Source organism: Colobus angolensis, unplaced genomic scaffold (genome assembly GCF_000951035.1).
Source record: "Colobus angolensis palliatus isolate OR3802 unplaced genomic scaffold, Cang.pa_1.0 Scaffold212, whole genome shotgun sequence".
Lineage (NCBI taxonomy): Eukaryota > Metazoa > Chordata > Mammalia > Primates > Cercopithecidae > Colobus > Colobus angolensis.
In genome coordinates, this window is record NW_012115289.1 from 1593233 (window position 1) to 1614836 (window position 21604).

Consider the following 21604-nt stretch of genomic DNA (forward strand, 5'->3'; position numbering starts at 1 on the left):
CCAAGGCACAAGACAAAGTCCTTCCCACTCTTCCTTCTCCTTTCCACAAGCAGAGGAGTCTCTCCCTGTGGCCACCGCTGCCCCAGGCCTGCAACCAGTACTGTCTGGCTCCTGCTGATGTTCATTCAAGGCCCAGGGGCTCTTCAATCAGTTTGTGGTGAATGCTGCCAGGCCTAGAAGTCTGTTTTGGGGCAGTGGCCCCACCTCTAACCCAGGGAAGGTCCAGAAATGCCATCTAGGAGCCAAGCCCTGGAATCAGGAACCCCCTTGGTGGTTTGCCGCACTGTGGCTAAGCTGGTACCTAAGCTGATTTTTGGTTCTTATGAAAGTGCTTTTTTGTGTGGAGAGTTGTTCAATTTGTTGTTCCTTTGGGAGGGCAATCGGTGCAGGCTGCTATTTAGCCATATGGCTCCACCTCCCTCTCAATCCAAAAAGAAAATTTTAATTGCAAATATGATACATCCAAAGAAAGTATTTTTGAAATACAAAATAATTGGTCTTAATTCCAAGGAAAGAACCAACATAGTAAAGTGAAAATGCATTTCTTCCAAAAGTTACTTGTTTGGTCACATATTGTATTTTATTTAAATGAAATGTCTAGAATAGGTAAGTCCATAGATATTACAAAACAGGTTAGTAGTTGCCAGGGAATGTGAGTGTGCAGAATGGGGAGTCATTGCTTAATGGCACTGTTTTCAAGAGTTACTTTTGTGTACACTTGCAGTCTGGTATCTAAATAATTGAAATATTTGAAAGTTGTGATTCCTAGAATAAAAACAGTGACTAACTTTTAATGATTTCAATGTCATGTGCACAAAAAAACCATGATCAGAGTAATAAGTTTACCCATTCTACCATTCTTATCAAATAATTGCTTAAATAAGCTTTTAAAAATTTCCTATTGAGATGTTACTTAAAATGATATTTGTTTAGTTCTCAAGGTTATGCTTTCCCCAGGTTATGCTTGATTTAGGTAATCTAAGTTTAAGTCCCAATGTAAGACCTAGGGCATGGTACTTAACTTCCTGTAGACCTCAGTTTTATTGACTGTGTGGTGGAAGAAATAATAGTACCTAGCCTGTGAGTTTGTTTTAAATGTTAAATGAGAGAACATGTGGAACATCTTACCCAGTGCCTGGCACATGGTGAGCAATCAATAAATGGGAGCTCATCCTGTCATCTTCAGATTTCCTCTTCTGGAGCCAGCAGGCTTGAGTTCTGACCTGGTTCATCCACTGAACTTGCAGGGGAAGCACTTAGTGCCCTTCAGTCCTCTCATCCAGTACATGGATATACAGTCTTCATGTGGTTGATACAAATGCGAATGTGCTAATGCATCTTTACCAAAAAGAGAGGTAAAAGAAGGATAATCCTGCCAGAGATGAATATGCAAAGATCTGAAAATGATTGAGAGTGAGGGGTTGCAAATTGGACAACACTTAGTAATGGCTCCAGAAAAGGTTCTTAGAGACCAGCCAGGATGCAGCCTTTTCATCCAGAGAAACAGCCGTCTCATTCAGAGACTGATTGGTGACTGATTGGCAGATTTATGAGATGACACAAACACCCTCCCCATTGTCCTGCCAAAATGTGGGGAAACTCTTCCTGGAAAAGTTATTTCTTTGAATTGAGCTTCCAAAAGATCCTTATTAGAATTCAAATACTCTACCTGGGTTGACTATCACATTGCATAATAGTTTCTCCAGATTAAGGCCATTTTTCCTAAATATTTAGAAAATAATTTTTCGCTTATCAATGATGCTGGTGTTGACTCAGTGCCTGCCTAAGACTTCTTCCAGTATAGTTCTTTACCCCAACCAGTTTCTTTTTCTTTGGAAGAATTTTTTTTTTATTATTATTATAACACTATTGTAGGAACTCCTTTTTGGCAAAGAAGGCATCTAAAGTAACTTTTAGGGATGGAGGCTTCTGAAAAACAAGAGAGAGGCAAGACTCAATTTTGGAAATCGAATTCCAGCCATGAAGCAAATGCCACAAAAGGGCACAGGAAGAAAATTTGTAAAGGGCTTATCTACCATTGTTGACCAAAGATTTATTCTGTTGTTAAGCAAACACCTTGTGAGCCAGATATTGTGCTAGGTATTCTGAATACGAAGATGAAGAAGCCTCATTCCCTGTTTTCAAAGAAACTCACAGCATTATGGAGGTCCAAGTTTCTATTTGGGCCTCCATAAAGCCTTGTGCTCTACCAAGAATGTTAAAACAATCCTTTCCGGTAGGAGTTTCTAGTTAGTGGCTTATAGTTAGCCAAATGAAGACAGGATGACCATATGGTGCTGATAAATTGAAAGGAATTAGGATGAGCATCTAGAGGTTTGCATGGCCAGACACCTAATTCAGATTGCAGAACAGCAGGATGGGAGGCGTAGTCCCAATTTAACTCTTGATCAAAAAGAGAGGTAAAAGAAAAGAAATATAATCCTGCCAGAAATGTGTATGCAAAGATCTGAAAGTGATCGAGAGCAAGGGATTGCAGATTGTTCAGCAGGCTTTCTCATTTAATCCCAGAGGAACCCTGGGAGGATTCTAGGTGTGCATATTGTCCTTATTTTGTAGAAGAATATATTGAATCTTAAAGAGACAATGTATTTTCAAAGCTTACACAGTCCAAATCAATAGCTGAACAGTGGCTGTAGGATTTGAATGTCCCTGTGATGTTCACTGTGTGTTGCCACCATACCCTGCAAATGTGTTATAAAATAATAATAATAATAAACAAAATTAACCAGAGATATTCCCAGACTCAATCAATCCAAGGAGACTGAACTTCTGAGTTTGTCTTGGAGTTAGTTGGCCTTTACTGCTACTTATGCTAGATCTCGAAGGTAGAGTAGGAAATATACTTAGCGGGGAAGTGGGAGAAAGGTGAGAGTTTCCCCAGGCAAGGGAAACAAAGTGAGCAGATTTAGGGCAAGGTGTGTGAGATTGTGTGGCTGGCAATATAGGGTGGGAAAGATTAGTTATCAAGGGCTAAGCTGAATAGTAGATTGAATCCAAATGGTAGAAGTTTTTATTTAACACACAAAAAAGGCTAGAATTGATCCTATAAGGAATATGAAGCTATGGAAAGTTTTTCATCAGAGGCTTTGACATTTTAAGATTTGTGTTTTTGAAAGATAATCCAAAGATAAGAGAATAAAACCTTTGATGTGTAAAATAGGAGTCAGGAAAACTACATAAGCTATGTGTAAAGGAAGTCAAGGAGCCAGGATCGAAAGGAAGATAAAAACACAAACCAATTATTTTAAATCAAATACTAGTACAGTAACATATATTTTTAAGTTTTAAAGCTGCTTTTTTCAATAGCTCATTGATTACTCTTCTAAAACTTAATAGCAGATATTATTTATTGATTCCTTACCATATTCCAGATACTTTGCTAAGGTTTTACATGTCTTTTTTAGTCCTCAAGAAAATTCTCTTTTCTCTTCATTTTATAACTGAGGAAACTGAGGCCAGGGAAGGTTAAATAATTTGTTTGCAATCAAACAACTAGTGGTTAGTGGAATTTGGATTTGCAACCAGGCAGTCTGACTCCAAAGGCCTCTTCTTAACTTGATCCTACATACACTTCCTAAATAGTAGGCATTTTCTCAGAGTAGACCTTTAACGTTAGAGAAAACTTACTTGTAATCTGTGATCAAGGGGAAATTGCCTGAGTTGCCTGGATTATTTTGGCATTTTTAATATGTGCAAGAAAAATGTTATCAAATAAATGTAAATTAAATAGTTCTGAGTTTACTTTCTAATAAATCAATTTTCAGTATTTCCCATTACATCAGAAACTAAGTTATTATTAAAACACATCTTGTGTGCATTTATTTTTGACAGGTTGCTTTTCACATCTTTTTTTTTTTTTTTTTGAGATGGAGTTTTGCTCTTGTTGCCCAGTCTGGAGTCCAATGACACAATCTTAGCTCACGGAAACCTCCTCTTGCCAGGTTGAAGCAATTCTCCTGCCTCAGCCTCCCAAGTAGCTGGGATTACAGGTGCCCACCACCACGTCCAGCTAATTTTTGTATTTTTTTTTTTTAGTAGAGATGGGGTTTCACCATGTTTGCCAGGCTATTCTCAAACTCCTGACCTTAGGTAATCCACCCGTCTCGGCCTCCCAAAGTGCTGAGATTGTAGGCGTGAGCCACCGCGCCCAGCCTCAAATCTTATTTTAATAAAAACCTCAATTTATCTCACTGTTAGAAACTAGGGCTTCATTTGGCAATGTGGTCTTTCCAGTTTCTTTCTCTTTCAAAAATCTTTTAAGAATTATTTTTATTAAAGTAAGTTAATTTTAAAATTTTGCTTTATCTCTTGAGATTGGTATATAGAGTTAGGAAATACTTGATTAAATATAGGAAGCTACTATAAATTTGAAATAAGAACTAAAGTTATAATGTGACCAAACTGGATAAGCACTGATAGCATTTGTATATATTTAAACAGAAAAAAATAGTTAGAAGAATAATTTTTAAAAACACACACCAGATGTTGGTAAAGGCAAAGATGTTTTTGCTCTTGACTTTGTCTATGAAAGTCAAGTGAATACTTTGTAAAGAATTGATGATGGATAAGACAAGTACATTGATTTCTCAAGGTTTGAATTGTTGTCTTCAAACCTTGTGCTTCCATGATTGTTTTTTCTTTAATAATGAGATACCTAGACCATAACTGGCTATGCGATTCTGAATCTACCTTTACAACTTAATCTTTATGATTCCATTATATGAGATATCTAGAGTAGTCAAATTCACATGGACAGAAAGCTAAATGGTGCTTGTCAGGGGCTGGGAGAAGAGGAGAATAGGAAGTTACTATTTAATGAGCACACGGTTTTCAATTTGGAAGGATGAAAAACTTCTGGAGATGTATGGAGATAATCATTGTGCAACAGTGCACATTGTACCACTGAACAGTACACTTAGAAAGGGTTAAAATGTCAATTTTATGTGATATGTATTTTACCATAATAAAAAATACTTAATATTTGCCTATACTTGGAGAGAGTTTACATATAGTCATTTGTTGAATAAAATTTGTAAATGCATATGCTTAGATAAATATATAAAATTGTTTTAAACTAAAACTTACAGATTTCTAGCTTTAAAACTGTGGAGAAACAATATTCCTATGCCATTTTTTTCTTTAAAAAATCACTCAAACTAATAATTAGTACAAAAAACAGAAAGGTACATTTCATTTTTGAGGAAACTGGGAGATGTCTGTAACTCTAGCCACGATGCATAAAGATAGAAGTAGATGGAGAAAAGGTCAATGACTTAACCAAATACGAGAACCATACTAAAGTGAAGCAAACTGAGCTGCCCCACTCCCCCAAAACATACTTTGGAAGACGGAAGAGTTCTAAAAATAGCAGGTGTATGAACATGTATATTATATACACTTCTCCATAAGCCCTCACTCTTTCTCAGTGTAGTCAACATACTTTGCATCCCTCTCCATGGAAGACAGAGACTTTGGGATACTGGGCAGAGAGTAGAGGAAGGATAGCTGTATGTTTAATTCTATTTAGGACAAATAAATGAATGTCTGCAATGTGTCAATAAGACCTTCAGTGTCCTTCTCCTACCCGTACCAGAACGCTAGCAAGCGTGTTTATATCCTTCTCTAGAAAAATAGAGATACCCCAGAGGGGAAAAAAAAAAAACTCTTACAAATAGTAACATTTGGAAGAGGCAAAGAAAATACCCACTGGGCACTTAATGATGCTGCAGTAAAAGTCCCAGTGCACAAGCCTCACCCATGCACTTAGAGCTTACTGTCACCTTTCTATGGTTTCATTCTTACATATGAATTGGAATCAGGAATCAATGCTGGAGTTTGAGAATACTACACTCATCACTCTTTGATTACATTATTTACATGTATTTCTTTAATAAAATTTAAATATTTAATTCAAAATAAGGTTAAATTTGCCGAGATGCATTTAAGTTTAGAACAAAGAAGAACAAGAAACGTGAAAGAGGCACAAGAGGAGAGGCAGAATGCAAAGGAAATACAGCAGCACTTAGAAAATTTTAAATTAGATAATTTAAGTTTTCTTCTGAAATCCAGTATTGAATTAGTGCAAAATTCTGAAAGTCAATTACAAAATTCATTTTATGTCAACATTACTGACTCCATGCAGAAATGTTTATTCTAGTTTTAAAAACTAGTATTCTGTACCTTTTAATAGCCAATGTAATTTGTTGACAAATATTAAAATTTATACATTACCAGAGATTTCACGTACTGTTACCTTTTAAAATGATCATTTGTTAATCAGTATTACCTAATGCAGCAATCAAAATGTCATCTGTTGCATAGGTAACAGGAAACTACCATTACTCATGTTGTGAGATGGTCAAAGACCTTATCATACTTTATGGTTAACAAACTCATGATGTTGTCATATATGCCCTCATCACAGCGTTTATGATACCTAAAAGTTAGTGCCTAAAAATTAGAAACAAGGACAGTGAAGTTAGATTGTTTAATCCTGCATATCTTAAAGATCTAAAATTTTCTGGCTGTTAAATATGTTTATCATTATACTAGTAATGTACATGCACCTTTTTTATTATATTAATTCATTGCCACTGTTCAACTAAAGAGGATGGGTGAATTTTAAAAACTTCCAAAAACTTGATAGCATTTTTTAATCTCTCTTCCTCTTTTCTTTCTGTCTTACACACACACACACACACACACAAACATCATGAAGAGCAAGCTTTGGAATGAAATATACTTGGATCCAAAAATTTTGAACAAATTATTGGCTTTCTTTATGTATGAAATTATTATTATCACATCTACTTTGGAGGGATGTTGTGATGTATAAGTAAGAAAGTAATGTCTACTTAGCATGTAGGTAATTAATAAATAGTAGGGATTTATTATTATCCTAACCTGACAGTTTATGAAAGAGGTAGGAAATCTGAAGATAGGAAAGCCCTCAAAATATAATACTCTGGACTTCTCCTTTGGGAATTAAGGAATGTAGCTCCAAGCAAGGTTCATGCCAGTACGAAAGTCCTTGAATCCAATTGTATTCCTAGTAAGTGTAATAAAATAAAAGAAACCTCTAGGAATTGCCTCAAAATTCCCCTCCAGATAAGGAAAATAACACAGTATTTCTCAATAATGAGAAACTGCTACAGGAGTTCAAAGTATCTCGTTCTCATTAACGTTAGAGTACAATAAAGAATAGCAGGAAACTGTAAAAACTGCAGTCCCCTGGTCTTTTTTTCTAAAACGTTAGTTTGACTTCTCTGGAGTACTGAATTTCAGTATATTTGAGAGGCCTGAATATTTAGTTGATATATGATATGGCTCTAAGAAATATGCTCATGATAGATTGGAAAGTATAGAGTATCTATTGTAATCTGAAAATAGGAATTTAGAGAACAGAAGATTTGACAGTAGGCAGAGTATTTGAAAGTAGTAATACTTGAGAAAACCTGGGTTGTATAGTAAAATTACTCTGTAACACCTCATTCAATTGGCTTCAGTTAATGTTTAATGTTTAATTCAGGGATAAATGTCATAAGTCTCACAAGTCATGCTCACCACTGAATGATAAGAGAAAGGGAGATAACATTTTAGGTGCACACAATCTACCTGTATGCAATTGACGCTTTCCATGTAAGTGTTGCCAGGTTGCATTAGGGGCAGCATTAGTGGTATGAGACAGACTTTAGGCATTATTTTGGACTCTTTTTTTTTCCTATTAATATACACTTATATTTTGGGGGCAAATTATACCAGTATATTAAACCTATTTACAGAATCAATGTAAAGATACTTTTTATATTCAGTTTAAGTTTTTTTTTTAAAAAGTGAGCTGATTAAGAAAAATATCAAATCATGGTATAGATGGAATGCTAATATGGAAAGAATTATGAAGGTGGTGTTACAACTGAAGTTTCAGAAACATCAAATGACATAGTCATTTGATTCAACAAAACATCTACAGATGGATGACCCAATGGACGTATACATCTATGCTACAGTCTATTGAAATGTGGTAACAACCAGAAAGTAAAAGGTCCATACATTATACAATTCAGTACAACACAGAAATACTGAGAAATAATCGCAGCTTCTGGATCAAAACCATGGGCCACATGGTTCCTAAATCCAGTCTCACCATATTCAGGTCTCCTCATCAGCCTGCATGCCATCATATGCTTGCATGCTAACAGGAATTTGGAGGGAAATGCCATATCTTTTCCATTTGGGGAAGCTTTTCAGTGGGAAAACTACAAGATGCTTAGATTACAAAACATTCTTTCAGAAAAGTTCATGTGAAAAACGGCCTTACAAGTGGAGAAAACTCTGTAACATCGAATATATACTATTTGTTTTCTTTTATTCTGTCATTGCCTTAAATATTAGGAGTAGAAACAAAATTTAATTTAAATCTCAGTGGTCTTACAACATAGTGCATTTTTCTTTCTCTGTAATGGCAACCTTGATGTAACAATCCAAAAGCTTTGAATATTCTGGTTAGTTCCATACGTTGTCAGATTCCCCACTTTAGTTTATTTTTATAGGGGGAAAGGGATGATTTATTAGTCATTATGCGACTATTATACAGTATTTAGTAGATGCCCAATAAGTGTGTTAGGTTTTCAGAGAAAGAAAATATTGGGCAAGTAAGCAAGGAATAGCACATGGGGCTGCGTTGAACTCGTGTGTGTGTGACAGAGAAGGGAGTGCCATCAGGCTAAATAATCTCACTAGGACATGGATCTGGGGGACAGTAGAACACAGGCTAATTATTTCTGTAGAGTTTAAAACTCAACATTCAGACATTACATTCTCTGATCATTGTCATTTTCTTTCTGAAATGGCAACTGGAAGCTATTTGGTAGACCTTACATGGAGAGAACAGTGTTTCAAATGAATAGTAGTTGCTTAATTTTACTTGGTTTGCTTTTGTTCTTTCTTTTCCCACATTTAAATTCCAATGAGAAAAAAATTAAACCTCCTCCTCTAAGTCCCCTCTCCCCTAAAAATTATTAGTCTCACAGACCATTTAAGTTTCTAAAAAAATACGTGATTAATTAACCTGCTTTAAAATGCCAGCAATATACTAGACATGAGACAGTGCTAAGAAAGTGTGAATGTCCCCTGGCAGTCATAAGGAAACTGAAAAGCTTAAGCGGATAACTATGTGGGAAGCAATTTATTGGCATTTACCATAAGAGGCCTGAGAGTCATTGAAAGAAGACTAAGTCACAAATGCACCTTGAAGTGTGACCAGGGGAGCAGATGAAGGGTTTGTTGTAAGCAGCAGCCAGAGCCTCTGGCGGATGCCTTACTACATTTTCCAAGTTGTTTGGGTGGGTCACAACTGCACTCCAACATCCTGTCTGCAAATGCTAAATAAACACCAAGTTCACGTCAGACTAGAGAACCAACGTACTAACTAATGCCATTTAAGCAATCAGAATGCTTACATTATTTTCACTTGGTTATTCACATCCAAAATAACTGAAGTTGGCACACCCAGAGGAGTATATATCCTCTGTGTAGAGATGTTCAGAGAGATAGGCAAGGTGGTCAACCATTCCTTCTGTTAGGAGCAATTGGAATCAGCTTAGATTATAGCTACTGTGATACAAAATATTTTATATTTAGGAAGTGGGAAAGGTTTTGGCCTTCAAAGTAATAAGAGATATTGACAAGACGTAAAGTTTCATTCCTTACTGAAGAGCTGTTAAGGATTAGCAAACCCAGAGTCTTTATGTGTAGAGATGAATGAAATTTGCATATTTTTTTAAAAAAAAAAGGTTTAGAAAACATTGTGCAAGTGAACAGCCTTAATACATGCAGCCACTTGTCCAGGAATAATACATTCGATTTTTCAGTTTAAAATTCCAGTACATTCTGATCCAAGGGTGCCTGTTACACTCTGCTGAATTTTTCAGAGGTAATTTACATCTCCACAACCAACTCCAAAGCATGACATTTCATTACATCCGCTCAAAATGAACAGCTGCTAAGTCAAGTTCTCTCAACTTTGCTTCTAAAAAGAAATTTTAGTTTTAGTGCTTCAATGAAGTACTTTTTTGAAAGAATGGCTTTTATAAAATTCATTTGTTTATTACAGTAAATAAACAACTTAATGGCAAGGGATGTGTTCCTTATAAAGGTGCTCACAGAATGTTACCCAGAATAACACAGACATCTCATTTCCCAGAGAAGGAAATGGTTTTATAAGTTTTGTGAAATCTCTTGTCTGCTTGGCCGCTTTACAGTGCTGGTCTCTGGAGCTGATCCGCCCCTTTGCTTTGTAAGTCTCAGCAATTGACGAGGCTAGGCTGGGCCCTGGGCTTTTCTTTTTTTTTTTTTTTTTCCTTTCTCACTGCCCTGCGGTGTTTTGAACTGCCTTCTTACAGACGTCATACAGCCCTTGAGGAATCGTTTCTGCCTGGTGAGATTGAATGATAGTTCTCATTCACAAAGCCCTGGATTCTAAGCGGGGACACACAGAAATTACTTTCCCAGGCAAATCAGCCCACCCAGCCAAAGTGTGGAGAGCTTTGATCCTTGGCTGACTTCTTCGCTCCACGGAGAGGAGTGTTTTCCTGTGCGTGCCCTGAAATGGAACTTCCTTGACAGCTCTCCCGTGTTACAGTACCTCCCGGTCATTTTCTTTTCCTTTCTCTCTACCTGCGCGCTTCCAGTGTTAGAAACCTTTAAATCTGTTATTATGGAATTGCAAAAAAGAGATCAAGTGACTCTTTCACTATGCTGGTTTCCCTTGTGACCCAGATGAAGAATCAATTCAGAATTCAGTTCCTCCCTTGGCATTGCAAGACACAAAAGAAACTGTCACTTCCTAAGAGCCTAGTACTGGAGTAAATTCAGGATGAAGGAAGAAAGCACTCCTGCGTGTTAGAACCTTGCCCAAGAGCTGGACCGAGGACAGGAGGTGGACTCCGGGAAAATTGGATTTCTTCAAGCAGCCTCCCTGGGAAATGGAATATATTTAAAATCTTCTTTGCAGAAAGACAGTTAGAATGTATTAATCAGAATAGTTGAAGACTTATTTTCCTTTTTATTTTTTTTCAAAATGAGCATTATTATGAAGCCAAGATCCCGATCTACAAGTTCGCTAAGGACTGCAGAGGCAGTTTGGTAACGTGCTTTTCTCTCATGCTTCTCCCCTTTTCTCTTTTAAGATTGACGTACTCCTTGAGTATTTAGTAAGTTGTGTGATGCTGAGGCTTTGTGAAATAAGGCAGTATTGGCAACTCTTTTATTCTTTATTTTGTTCCCAGACTCATGTGCTTTAACCAAACGGGTGCTGACTTTTTTTTTTTTTTTAAACTCCCCGTGAACTGTAACAATTTATCTGATGATAATTTTTAAAAGACGAAAGAAACTTGCAAATATGTTGGGAGTTTTGAAAATGAAAATTTGTCATTTTTCAGTGTCTGATTCCGTTGCTTATTTTCTTATCTTCTTTGCTTGCTGCAAGCAGGCTGTTGGTTGACAGGCTCTGCCCTTGTCTTTAGAAGCAATACTCTCACTTCCAGCACAGATGTGTTAGAAATTAATAATGTTACTTATATTTAATCATATACATGAAACAAACTTAAATTTATGTGGCTAAATGTATATCAAGTTGCTTATCATTCAATCATCTCTTATGTTTTATTGGAAATTATTCCTAGTAATTATATTTTTGGTCATTTTAATGCCTTTACCCTGATGAAAAATATGTCAGTTTCAATGTATTCTAATGTTTATTCTATTATTTCCCCAATGCTGATTTGATATGTGCTCATAAGCATATGGCATGGTCCTTAAGGAGTATTTTTCCGACAAAGTAACTTTTTTTCTACAATAGATATTTACAAAATACTTTTATGGCTATTTTAGGGGTTAGTCTTATTTTGTTTTTCCTAGTGATTGATCATAAATAACTAAGCTCACCTCTTGGAAATGGAAATAATCATACTTCAGACTGGAGAAATAAAAGCAATGGTTGAAGTGAGATGGTTGAGAATAGGAGGAAAACAGGCCAGCAAAATATGCATTATCATGTCAGCAGGCAAACACACATGTAAAGAGTCGAATTATTTGCATCAGGAATTGAGCTTGTGTTTTTGTGGATGGGTTAGCCTTTGCTATTATTGTAGTGTTTTACTGTCGACCAGAAGCAAGAATTGCCCCATCCGCAGTATTTCTGTGAGTTGTAATAAATTATAGATGAAGATTTTGTCTCTTATGTTACTTGCCGTTTCTTACAAAATAACACATGCAATAAATTATTCCTTGAGTTTATTTAAAGAAAAGTTTGCATCTACAAATACATTTGGAGAGTTCTTTTTTTATCCTCAAACAATAAATACTGGAAAATCCTTAAAATCTTTTTATGAATTACCATAGCTAATATAAGTCACTAACATGAGTAATCAGAATTTATAATATACATGAATTTTACTCATTTATAATTTATACCCTTCCTCTGTGAAAAGATAATATTACTTAACAAATAGTGTTTAACCAAACTATTTCTCTTTTTATCTAAACTGCCAGGAAACATATTTTCAAATTCAGGTTTCAATTGGAAATAATTTGTTCATTTCAGGAGATGAGTAACATTGACACCCTTTACCCCTGTAAGATTATCATAGTCTATTTTTATCCGCAATTATTCTATTTTTTTGTTTTAAATTGTATGAGATATTTTCATAAGTCAGGTCACAATTTAAAATGCATTTTCAAATATATAGATTTGTGAATGTGTGTATTGTTCCATTTAACTTTAAATATCCTACATAGACTTGGGGACAGAATGATTTTTGTGTAAGAAATAAATCTCTGTATACATATGAATGATTCTTAGATTTAACTACACGCTATAGAAACCTCTCCAGTTATTAATCTTACATCTGACTTAATAATATACCTGCTTGGGTATATCACTGCAGCTTCCAAATAATTTGGCCTGAGGGTATAATCAGCTGTAATAACAGTTTTGCCATTTTATTATCCTTCTATCAGTCAAATATTATACACACCTATTATATTTATTTATTTAATTACATATGTAAAATCAATATAGATTATAGATTTGGTATATAGAGAAAATATATGTTTGTGTGTATATATATGTATACACACACACATACACACACTTGAGCATTAAAAAGACCCAAGCGACCTCTCTTCTTATGCCTCTGCACATAAAGGCCATAGGCCTCAAATTGCTCAGATGGACAATGTTTTCTCACCAGTGTTCCTGTCCATATTTCTCCACCACCACCCATTCCTTTTCAAACAGTTGACTTCCCAGGAGAGAGACCTACAGCTTTGCCATTTATCTCTTTTTCAGATGTTTGTTTTCAGGTTGATCTCCAAAATACTTTGTTCTTGGGACCCATCTTTCTGGCTTTACCACCTTCACTCTGATTACATAAATCTACTTTGTGTTCCATTGGTCTACTTTCTCCAAATCTGTCTCCTTTCCTCTGGGATTCCCCAAAGCCAAACATTATGTTTGGAAGTTTGTTGTATTGTGCAAGAATCCAGCGTTTTGGATTACTTCTTTACCTTTTCCTATTTGTTTTTCTCCAAGTATCATAAAAAGCAGTACACACTAACTTGTCCTTACAGCCTTAATTACACTGCTTTGACATATTTACATTTTAAATGGGATTTCATAGCAAACTTGTATTTTATACCCTTTCTCTTATTAAAGGTCAGCCTACTGTAATTGAAATTTTATTAATTTCAAGGCAAAATAAAAATAACCTTAAAATTAATCTATTTATCTCTTTGTAACATACATGTCACAAATTTAGAGTTTATATAATAAAGGTGTATACTAGGTTGCTTTTATTTAATGAACATTTATTTATATGCCAGGTTCTAGCAGAAAGTGATTATAGTATTTATTCTTAAGCATTCTTTAAAAAAAAATGTGCCTGCATGAAATTGAGAAAAACTTTATATATTTTCTTATGCTCATAAAGTTAATAAAATTAGCAGATTCACTAATTGCAGAATGGTTTGCCTTTCTATTTTAGTTGTTTCAGTAACAGTATTCCACCTCCAAATTCTGCATAACGAAACAATCAGATAGTTACCTCTCCATAAATAGCCAAATGTCACATATCTTAAATTCCGATTTAGTCAGTGGTTATATACTATAAAAATATTACCTTACATATTCCTTGATATCTCTTTAACACTTTATCATTTATAAACATTTCCCAGGGGTATTTCTCATTAATGTAATTAAGACTTGTGATTTAGTTTAAGTAAAACATTATTAGTCTTCCAAATATAAATATAAAGAGAAGTTTAGTCAATGAAAATGGACTTTGTTCTTTCCTGCTGTCAAAACAGTGTTTAGGATTTATGTGTTACATGTAAGATCATTCATTATGTAATCTGATAAAAAAGAGATGCTACTCTTTAAAACATGACTGTGGTTGTTTATAAAGCAAATTTTAAAATTGGGTATTGTATATGTAATAATACTTAAACTTTTCATTTTAAGTATTATTATGTAATAAGTATACATGTAATACTTAGGTTTATAGATGTAGAAAAAATTCTGGAAGACTCTGTCCAAGCTTTTGGTAGTGGTTATTTTTTAGGGATTAAAAAGAATGGTAGGAGTGAAGGTAGGGGGGACTGCCTCTCTTTTCTTCACTGTATTTGCATATTATATGTGGTTTTTATCAATAAAGTATTATATATGAAAGTTTAAAATATTAAAAATATACCTACTATATGTATTTGCAAACTCATCTTTATATATGCTGATATCTACATATCCATTAAACCACAATTTGCTCAGGGTATAAAATATGCAAATAAGCATTTCAGTACTGGGTGGATACAATTTTCTGAATTATGTTGCAACTGTGACCAATGGAGGATTATAATTTTTTTATTAGCTCTTTTCTCTTAAGGTTGTAAAAATCTAGGCTGGCTTAACATTCTTATTTTTGGCCTCATGATCACAGTGGAAAGCATTCGTATAAGCTAAAATGTCCAGTTTTATAATTGAGAATCAAAAAGATGGAATAACATTGATTAATATGTTGGAAGGAAAATAACCCATTAACCCCATTATTCCATCCTCAGTTATTCTCATTTTCAACTTACCTTACATATCTTAAATAGCTGTAAATACCATTTATGTACTCTGCTTCTTCATTTAACATCGATATTTTTCTATTTTTGGCCAGGAGCCGTAGCTTGTGTCTATAATACCTGCAATTTAGGAGGCCGAGGCAGGCAGATCGCTTGAGGCCAGGAGTTCAAGACCAGCCTAGCCAAAATGGTGCAATTGTGTCTCTACTAAAAATACAAAAATTAGCCGGGAATGGTGGTACATATCTGTAATCTCAGCTTCTTGGGAGGCTGAGGCATGAGAATTGCTTGAACCCAGGAGGTAGAGGTTACAGTGAGCCAAGATCATGCCACTGCACTCTAGCCTGGGTGACAGAGCAAGACTCTGTCTCAATTTTTTAAAAAATCTGTTTTTCTAATAATACTTATAGCTTTCATTTTATTAAGTGTCTTTTATGAATGAGAACTCTGTCAAGAATTTTACATGTATTATTTAGTTATTATTACAATATTGAAAAGAAGGAGTTGTTAATCCTAATTTTACAGGTGAGAAAATGATTCTGTGAGATGAAATAACTCGAGCAAGATCATAGGCTGGGGTAACCCAAGTCTGTCTACCTCAAAGAACACGCTCTGTTACTTCCGCTTGTTGCCTTCCTCTATGGTCTATATAATTATCTTTTTTAATGGCTATAAAATTGTTCATGTTGTGAATATTTTTAGATGCATTACAGTATTTGGCAGTTTTCTTTTCAGAAGTATGGTAGCCTGTGATATTTAGGGTTGACGTTGTTGGTTGTTGAAAAATAGCTTTGTGAAAGACTGTTGGTTGTTGGAAAAGAGCTTTGTGAAAGACTCTTGTGCTTGTAGCTTGTAGGCCATTATATTCTCTACTGGTACAAATAAGGTCCTCTGGTCTTTATAAGAGGGAATAAAGAGCAAAAGGCCAATGTCTCACAATTTTGAATAGATTATCTTTCCAATTATATTAGCAAGTTTTTCTGTTCTCTGCAAGCTCTGTAAGGCTTCAGGTTGGAAACAAGTAGTACATATCAGATTTTGTATGACGTTTTAGATCAGCTTTGAAAAAAGTACACAATCTTCCTTCCTATTTCTTTTATCTTAGAAACTTTGGCAAATAGGCAAACAAATAGAATTCTCATATTTTATGCCTGTGCAATATATATTATGATTTGGTTTAGGTATGTGACTACTGTCGAAGTTGGTTCAGAGTTTTGAGCATGAGGTAAACTTTTTTGGTCCTATTACACAAGTTAGTGGTGCATCTGTTATGAAATATACTTAAAGATATACAGCTTTTAGAAATGATTAAGATACCTTGAAATATTTGATGTATTTAAAACATAACTAGAAAAACACAGAGTGGATCACAGATAGGTTTACTCTTTAAAGTTATGAAGTATGAGATTCCCTGGAAAAAGCCATGTGTCTACTCTACTTCTGACATGCTCTGAGTCCCTGGAGGAGTCATCTAGTCCCTCTGAAGCCAAGTCTACTGTCCTGTAAGATAAAAGGGGCAAGGCAGGTCAATGAATTTTAAACATGTTTATTTCAATGGAACATTTTTTATGAATGAAATGTGAGTTGAAGTCAATATAAATGTATAATTATACTGTAAATTTTAGATATAAAATCATATAAATTTGATATATAGATATAATTTTTAAAAACATAGGTATGTGTGAAATCGATAAGTAAGAAGTATAAGCACTCATAAAACAATAAAACAGCCACTGAGTTTGTACATTTACCCCTACCCAAAATTCAAACCCTCTCCTTAAAATACCTCTAAAGACTTTATGATTCCGAAGAATATTGTTTGAAAACCACTAAGCTAATGTCTGTTAATATCACTTACAGTTTTACTCTCTGCAGTGCTTCCTTACCACAGGAGAGTCGTTTGTGTATGCTGTATCTCTATATGGATTGGGATAAACTTGTAGGTAATGTCTCAGTTCAAATACCTCTGCCTTATAAGACCTTGAAATTATGAAACATTTCCCACTTCTGAGATACCACAGAAGAGTTATCACTATAATAGTTAAGATCTTTTCAATTTATTTAGCATCTTATTTTTTACAAGTTTATTTTAGGCTTATCTGGAATGAGAAAATCATGCATTAAACACCGTATAATGCATAGCTGATAATTCTGGAAGTGAGTATGGTTGTTTGTAAAGAAATGCTGAATTAGTATTAAATTCTTCAGAAGAAAGATGCTTCTTTTGGTATTTCAAAGTGGGGTTCTCCACTCTCTTTTTCTATCATGTCAACTGGCTGTGGTTATGTGTACAATAATACTTAGCCCTGACTGCATCTCTGTTTTTTTCTTCCCCACAGATCTGGGGTACACCATGGTTTTGACCTTATCATTAAAACTTTCCTTTTAGCAGAGGTAAAGGAATAGCCCACTTACTAGTTCCTCTGTCAATCATTCCAATCATGTAGTGAATTCTATTGAATCAGAAGAGATGATGACATGAAGGTAACCATGAGTACAGAAATGGTTAGTCATGGATTCACCCACCCATTACTAGCAAGTTTGAGAAAAGTAGATTCTAAGATGAAATTGAAGAGGAAGAATATTAATGAGGCCTTTAAGGAGTTTTTTAACTTTTTTTGTAGGAAAAGATGCTGAGCGATATGTATAAATATTCCCAATAATACTAATACTAAACATATAGAATTTTCAAAGCCTAGATAAAGGTAAAGAGAATAGGGCCCGAGGGATATTAGCTAGGTTGGTGAGGAAGATAGTCATAAAGAAAGCACAGTGTGAATAAAAATCATTAAAGATTTTCTTAGAAGCCTTTCCAGAGGTGATCCAATACCTCAAAAGATAATACAGGGGTTGAAGGTATATTAGAAAATGGACAGAAGTAAGGTATACTTCAGCCACAAGCACCAAATCTCTCCAGGGATTAGTGCCTTTGGGAAGGGTTGGGGTACCACGTGGGGCATGATGACAGCAAGCCTGGGTAAGACACTGCTAAATATAACTGTGTACAGGTAACTAACTAATGAGAGCTTATGCCAGTGGTATGTCTCAGCTCTCAAACTGCCTAGTTCTTTGTCAAGTTTGACCTAAATTAGAAAGCATTTCAAAAGTATGGAAAGTAGGAAGAATGCCACAACCTATGGATGCAGTTTCTTAGCATGACAGGGGCAACATTATAAGTATTTATTATCTGTCCTAAGCCTTCTAAGGGGGTTGGCTCCCTAAGGAGCATCGTGGGTGATGGCTGAGGATGCAAATTAGAGAAGCTAACAGAAGGGTGAACTGCTCTTCAGAATAAGAGTTAGAAAAACACAGGGTATATTTCAAGGGAAGAGCTGGGGAAGTGTGGCAAGAAAAAAGAGATTATAGAGAGACCAATATGAAAGAACTCCAACCCACTTTGAAGTAAGTATCCACCATCTAGCACCCTACCCTGTTTCGTAACACTGACAACCTCTGGGCAAAAGCTGCCATTAATGAAACTCAGTGTAGAGGACATTCTCTCCCCATCTCAGCCCTAAGAATTTCTGCCATAGGATAAAAGGGGTCACCTGCAAGCCCTTCCATTTCTCTACTACACATAAGGAAGAATAAGAAATTAGAAAACTAGAAACTAGGTGTAGAATGTATGCAGACCAAGAATTGCAACTTCCAGAGTCCCTTATAGGAAGCAGTCCTGATGTTTTAAACCCACACAGTTAGGAAGTTTTTTTTATATCTAATACAAATCTTCTTTCCTTAAATTCTAACCCATTTCCTCTTAGTTGTCAGTAGATACAATGACAGTGAATCAACAGATAAACCAATTCTTCTTTATGACCTTTGAAAACTGCTAGTGAGTGACTTATTGGTCTTTTTTCATTTCATATTGTAAAATATTCGTTCTAAATTGTGAAATAGACGGCACCAGTGTGACTTGTTAAAAGAAATGTTTCATTAAACATAATTTCAGTATGTCATTGTTTTCAGACTTTCTAGAGAAAAGTGCTCCCATTGTACCTAATTCTCTTTCTTGCTTAAAATACATCAAAGATGAGAAATTGAGCTCTTTTTAATGAACTTGCTTGAGACATTAATATGGAATACAGAAAATAATAATTCCTAACATTCATGATGTCATTCCATTGCAATGTGGCACAGAGTTTTTTCTTTGCATGGAGGAATTTATATGACTGATACCATTTTAGTCAGGATAAATTACTGTAAAATGTGTCCACTTTTAACCAATGGCATTCTAACATGGGATAGGCAACTGCTGGCTGTGATTTTTGCTCTGATAACTGCAACTTTGTTATAGAATAGCAAGTAACTGATTGGCAGCTGGATCACCAGCTAGCTGGAGACAGCAGCTCCTACGTGTATAGTCATGGTTGGAGTCATAACCTTAGTAATGATGATAGCTACACTGTATTGGGCATCTACTCTTTGACAGACAATGAACTTAGTACTATATACAGTTGAGCTCATTTTATCCTCAAAGCAACTGTATGAATAAAAATTGAAGTCACACAGCTTATAAAATTACAGTACTGCAGAAAAATCCTTGTCTGTTGAGTCTACATCCTGTACTTGTTGTTGCCATTGTTGTTGTTCTCATTGTTTTGTTTGCTTTTCCTCACTATCCAAACTGCTTTGGCCACACATAGCTCTGTTTCATGGTATTAGAAAAGTAGTCAACAAGCTGCTACTTATACCTTTCCTGCCTGTCCTAGATTGTTCAAGTTTCTTCTTTTAATCTTATGTATATCAAGATCATGTTTCCCTATGGTATTTGTCTGCCTTTTCCCCCAAGATTTGTATATAAGCCTCCACCCATGAGCCCTAGAGATATATCAAGAAATAGAACATGGACTTTGACACAGCTCCATTCCTTGGAGATCTAGCTAGTTCCTGACTCGTTCAGCTTGCTGAGTCTCTTCCTCTGGTCAGACTATAAATTGCACTGTTTTCCTTCTCTCTGTCATTTGACCAGTTAGTAGCACCATAAAACCTTTGAAATAAAAGAGACTGCAGAGAATAACCTATAATCTGATTTTCCTCATCCCTAACCCCAATGTGGAGCTGGAAACATTTTGCTAGTCTTTAACATTTCCAGTCAAGTAGGGTCCAGAAAAACTGTTAAAAACAATGTCAGTGCTTAGGTGGTAAAAAGATTTGTTGAATAATATATATATATTCTAAATTTTTTGACAGTTACATGGTTTGGAAATATTTTCTCCTAGTCTGTAGCTTGTCTTTTCATCCTCTTAGCAGACTCTATCAAAGAGCAAAAGTTTTAAATCTTCATGAGGCCCAATTAATCAATTTTTCCTTTTATGGATCATGTCATATCTGAGAACTCTTTGCCTAACCCTAGATCCTGAAGACTTTCTCGTATTTTTTCCTAAAAGTTTTATACTTTTTTTTTGAAATGGAGTTTTGCTCTTGTTGCCCAGGCTGGAGTGCAATGGTGTGATCTCGGCTCACTGCAACCTCCACCTCCTGGGTTCAAGTAATTCTCCTGTCTCAGCCTCCCGAGTAGCTGGGATTACAGGCACATGCCACCATGCCTGGCTAATTTTTGTATTTTTAGTAGAGACGGGGTTTCATCATATTGGTCAGGCTGGTCTTGAACTCCTGAACTCAGGTGATCCGCCCGCCTCGGCCTCCCAAAGTGCTGGGATTACAAGAGTAAGCCACCGTGCCCAGCCTAAATTTATACTTTTATATTATAAATTTGAGTCTGTGATCCACTTTGAGTTAATTTTTGTATAAGGTGTGAGGTCTAAGTCAAGGTTCATTTTTGTCATTTTGCCCAGTTACTCCAGTACCATCTGAGTTCTTTTGTGCCTTTGTCAAGATCAGTTGGACATATTTGTGTGGGTCTATTTCTGGGTTGTCCATTCTGTTCCTCTTATCTGTCTGTCTGTCCTTCCACTACTACCACAGAGTCTTGATTATTGTAGTTCTCTAATGTCTTGAAATTAAGTATATTGATTCCTCCCACTTTTTTCTTCCTTTGCAAAATTGTTTTTGCTATTCTAATTCCTTTGCCTTTCCATATGAAGTTTAGAAAGATCTTGTCTGTATTAATAAAATATCTTGGCCGGGTGCAGTGGCTCACGCCTGTAATCCCAGCACTTTGGGAGGTTGAGGTGGGTGGATCACCTGAGGTCGGGAGTTCGAGACCAGCCTGACCAATATGGTGAAACCCCGTCTCTACTAAAAATACAAAAAATCAGCCGGGCGTTGTGGTGCATGCCTGTAATCCCAGCTACTCAGGAGGCTGAGGCAGAAGAATCTCTTGAACATGGGAGGTGGAGGTTGCAATGAGCTGAGATCGCACCATTGCACTCCAGCCTGGGCAACAAGAGCAAAAATCAGTCTCAAAAAAATAAAAATAGGCAGGGCATGGTGGCTCACGCCTGTAATCCCAGCACTTTGGGAGGCCGAGGCGGGTGGATCATGAGGTCAGGAGATCCAGACC

At 35.7% G+C, this 21604-nt stretch overlaps 1 protein-coding gene across 6 annotated transcripts in view; it reads left to right on the forward strand.

Annotated features, from left to right (window-relative positions):
* Window positions 1-21604, forward strand: part of PDE4D (phosphodiesterase 4D, cAMP-specific) — a 1579839-nt gene that overhangs the window by 1263696 nt on the left and 294539 nt on the right. The window contains exon 1 of one of the 6 annotated variants that reach the window (XM_011942899.1): window positions 10382-11163. The exons of the other annotated variants lie outside the window; for them this stretch is intronic. Within the exon in view, the coding sequence (XP_011798289.1) occupies window positions 11099-11163 (65 nt within the window). The 5' untranslated portion in view covers window positions 10382-11098. Of the gene's footprint in view, window positions 1-10381; window positions 11164-21604 lie in introns of those variants that run through there. 6 annotated transcript variants of the gene reach the window in all.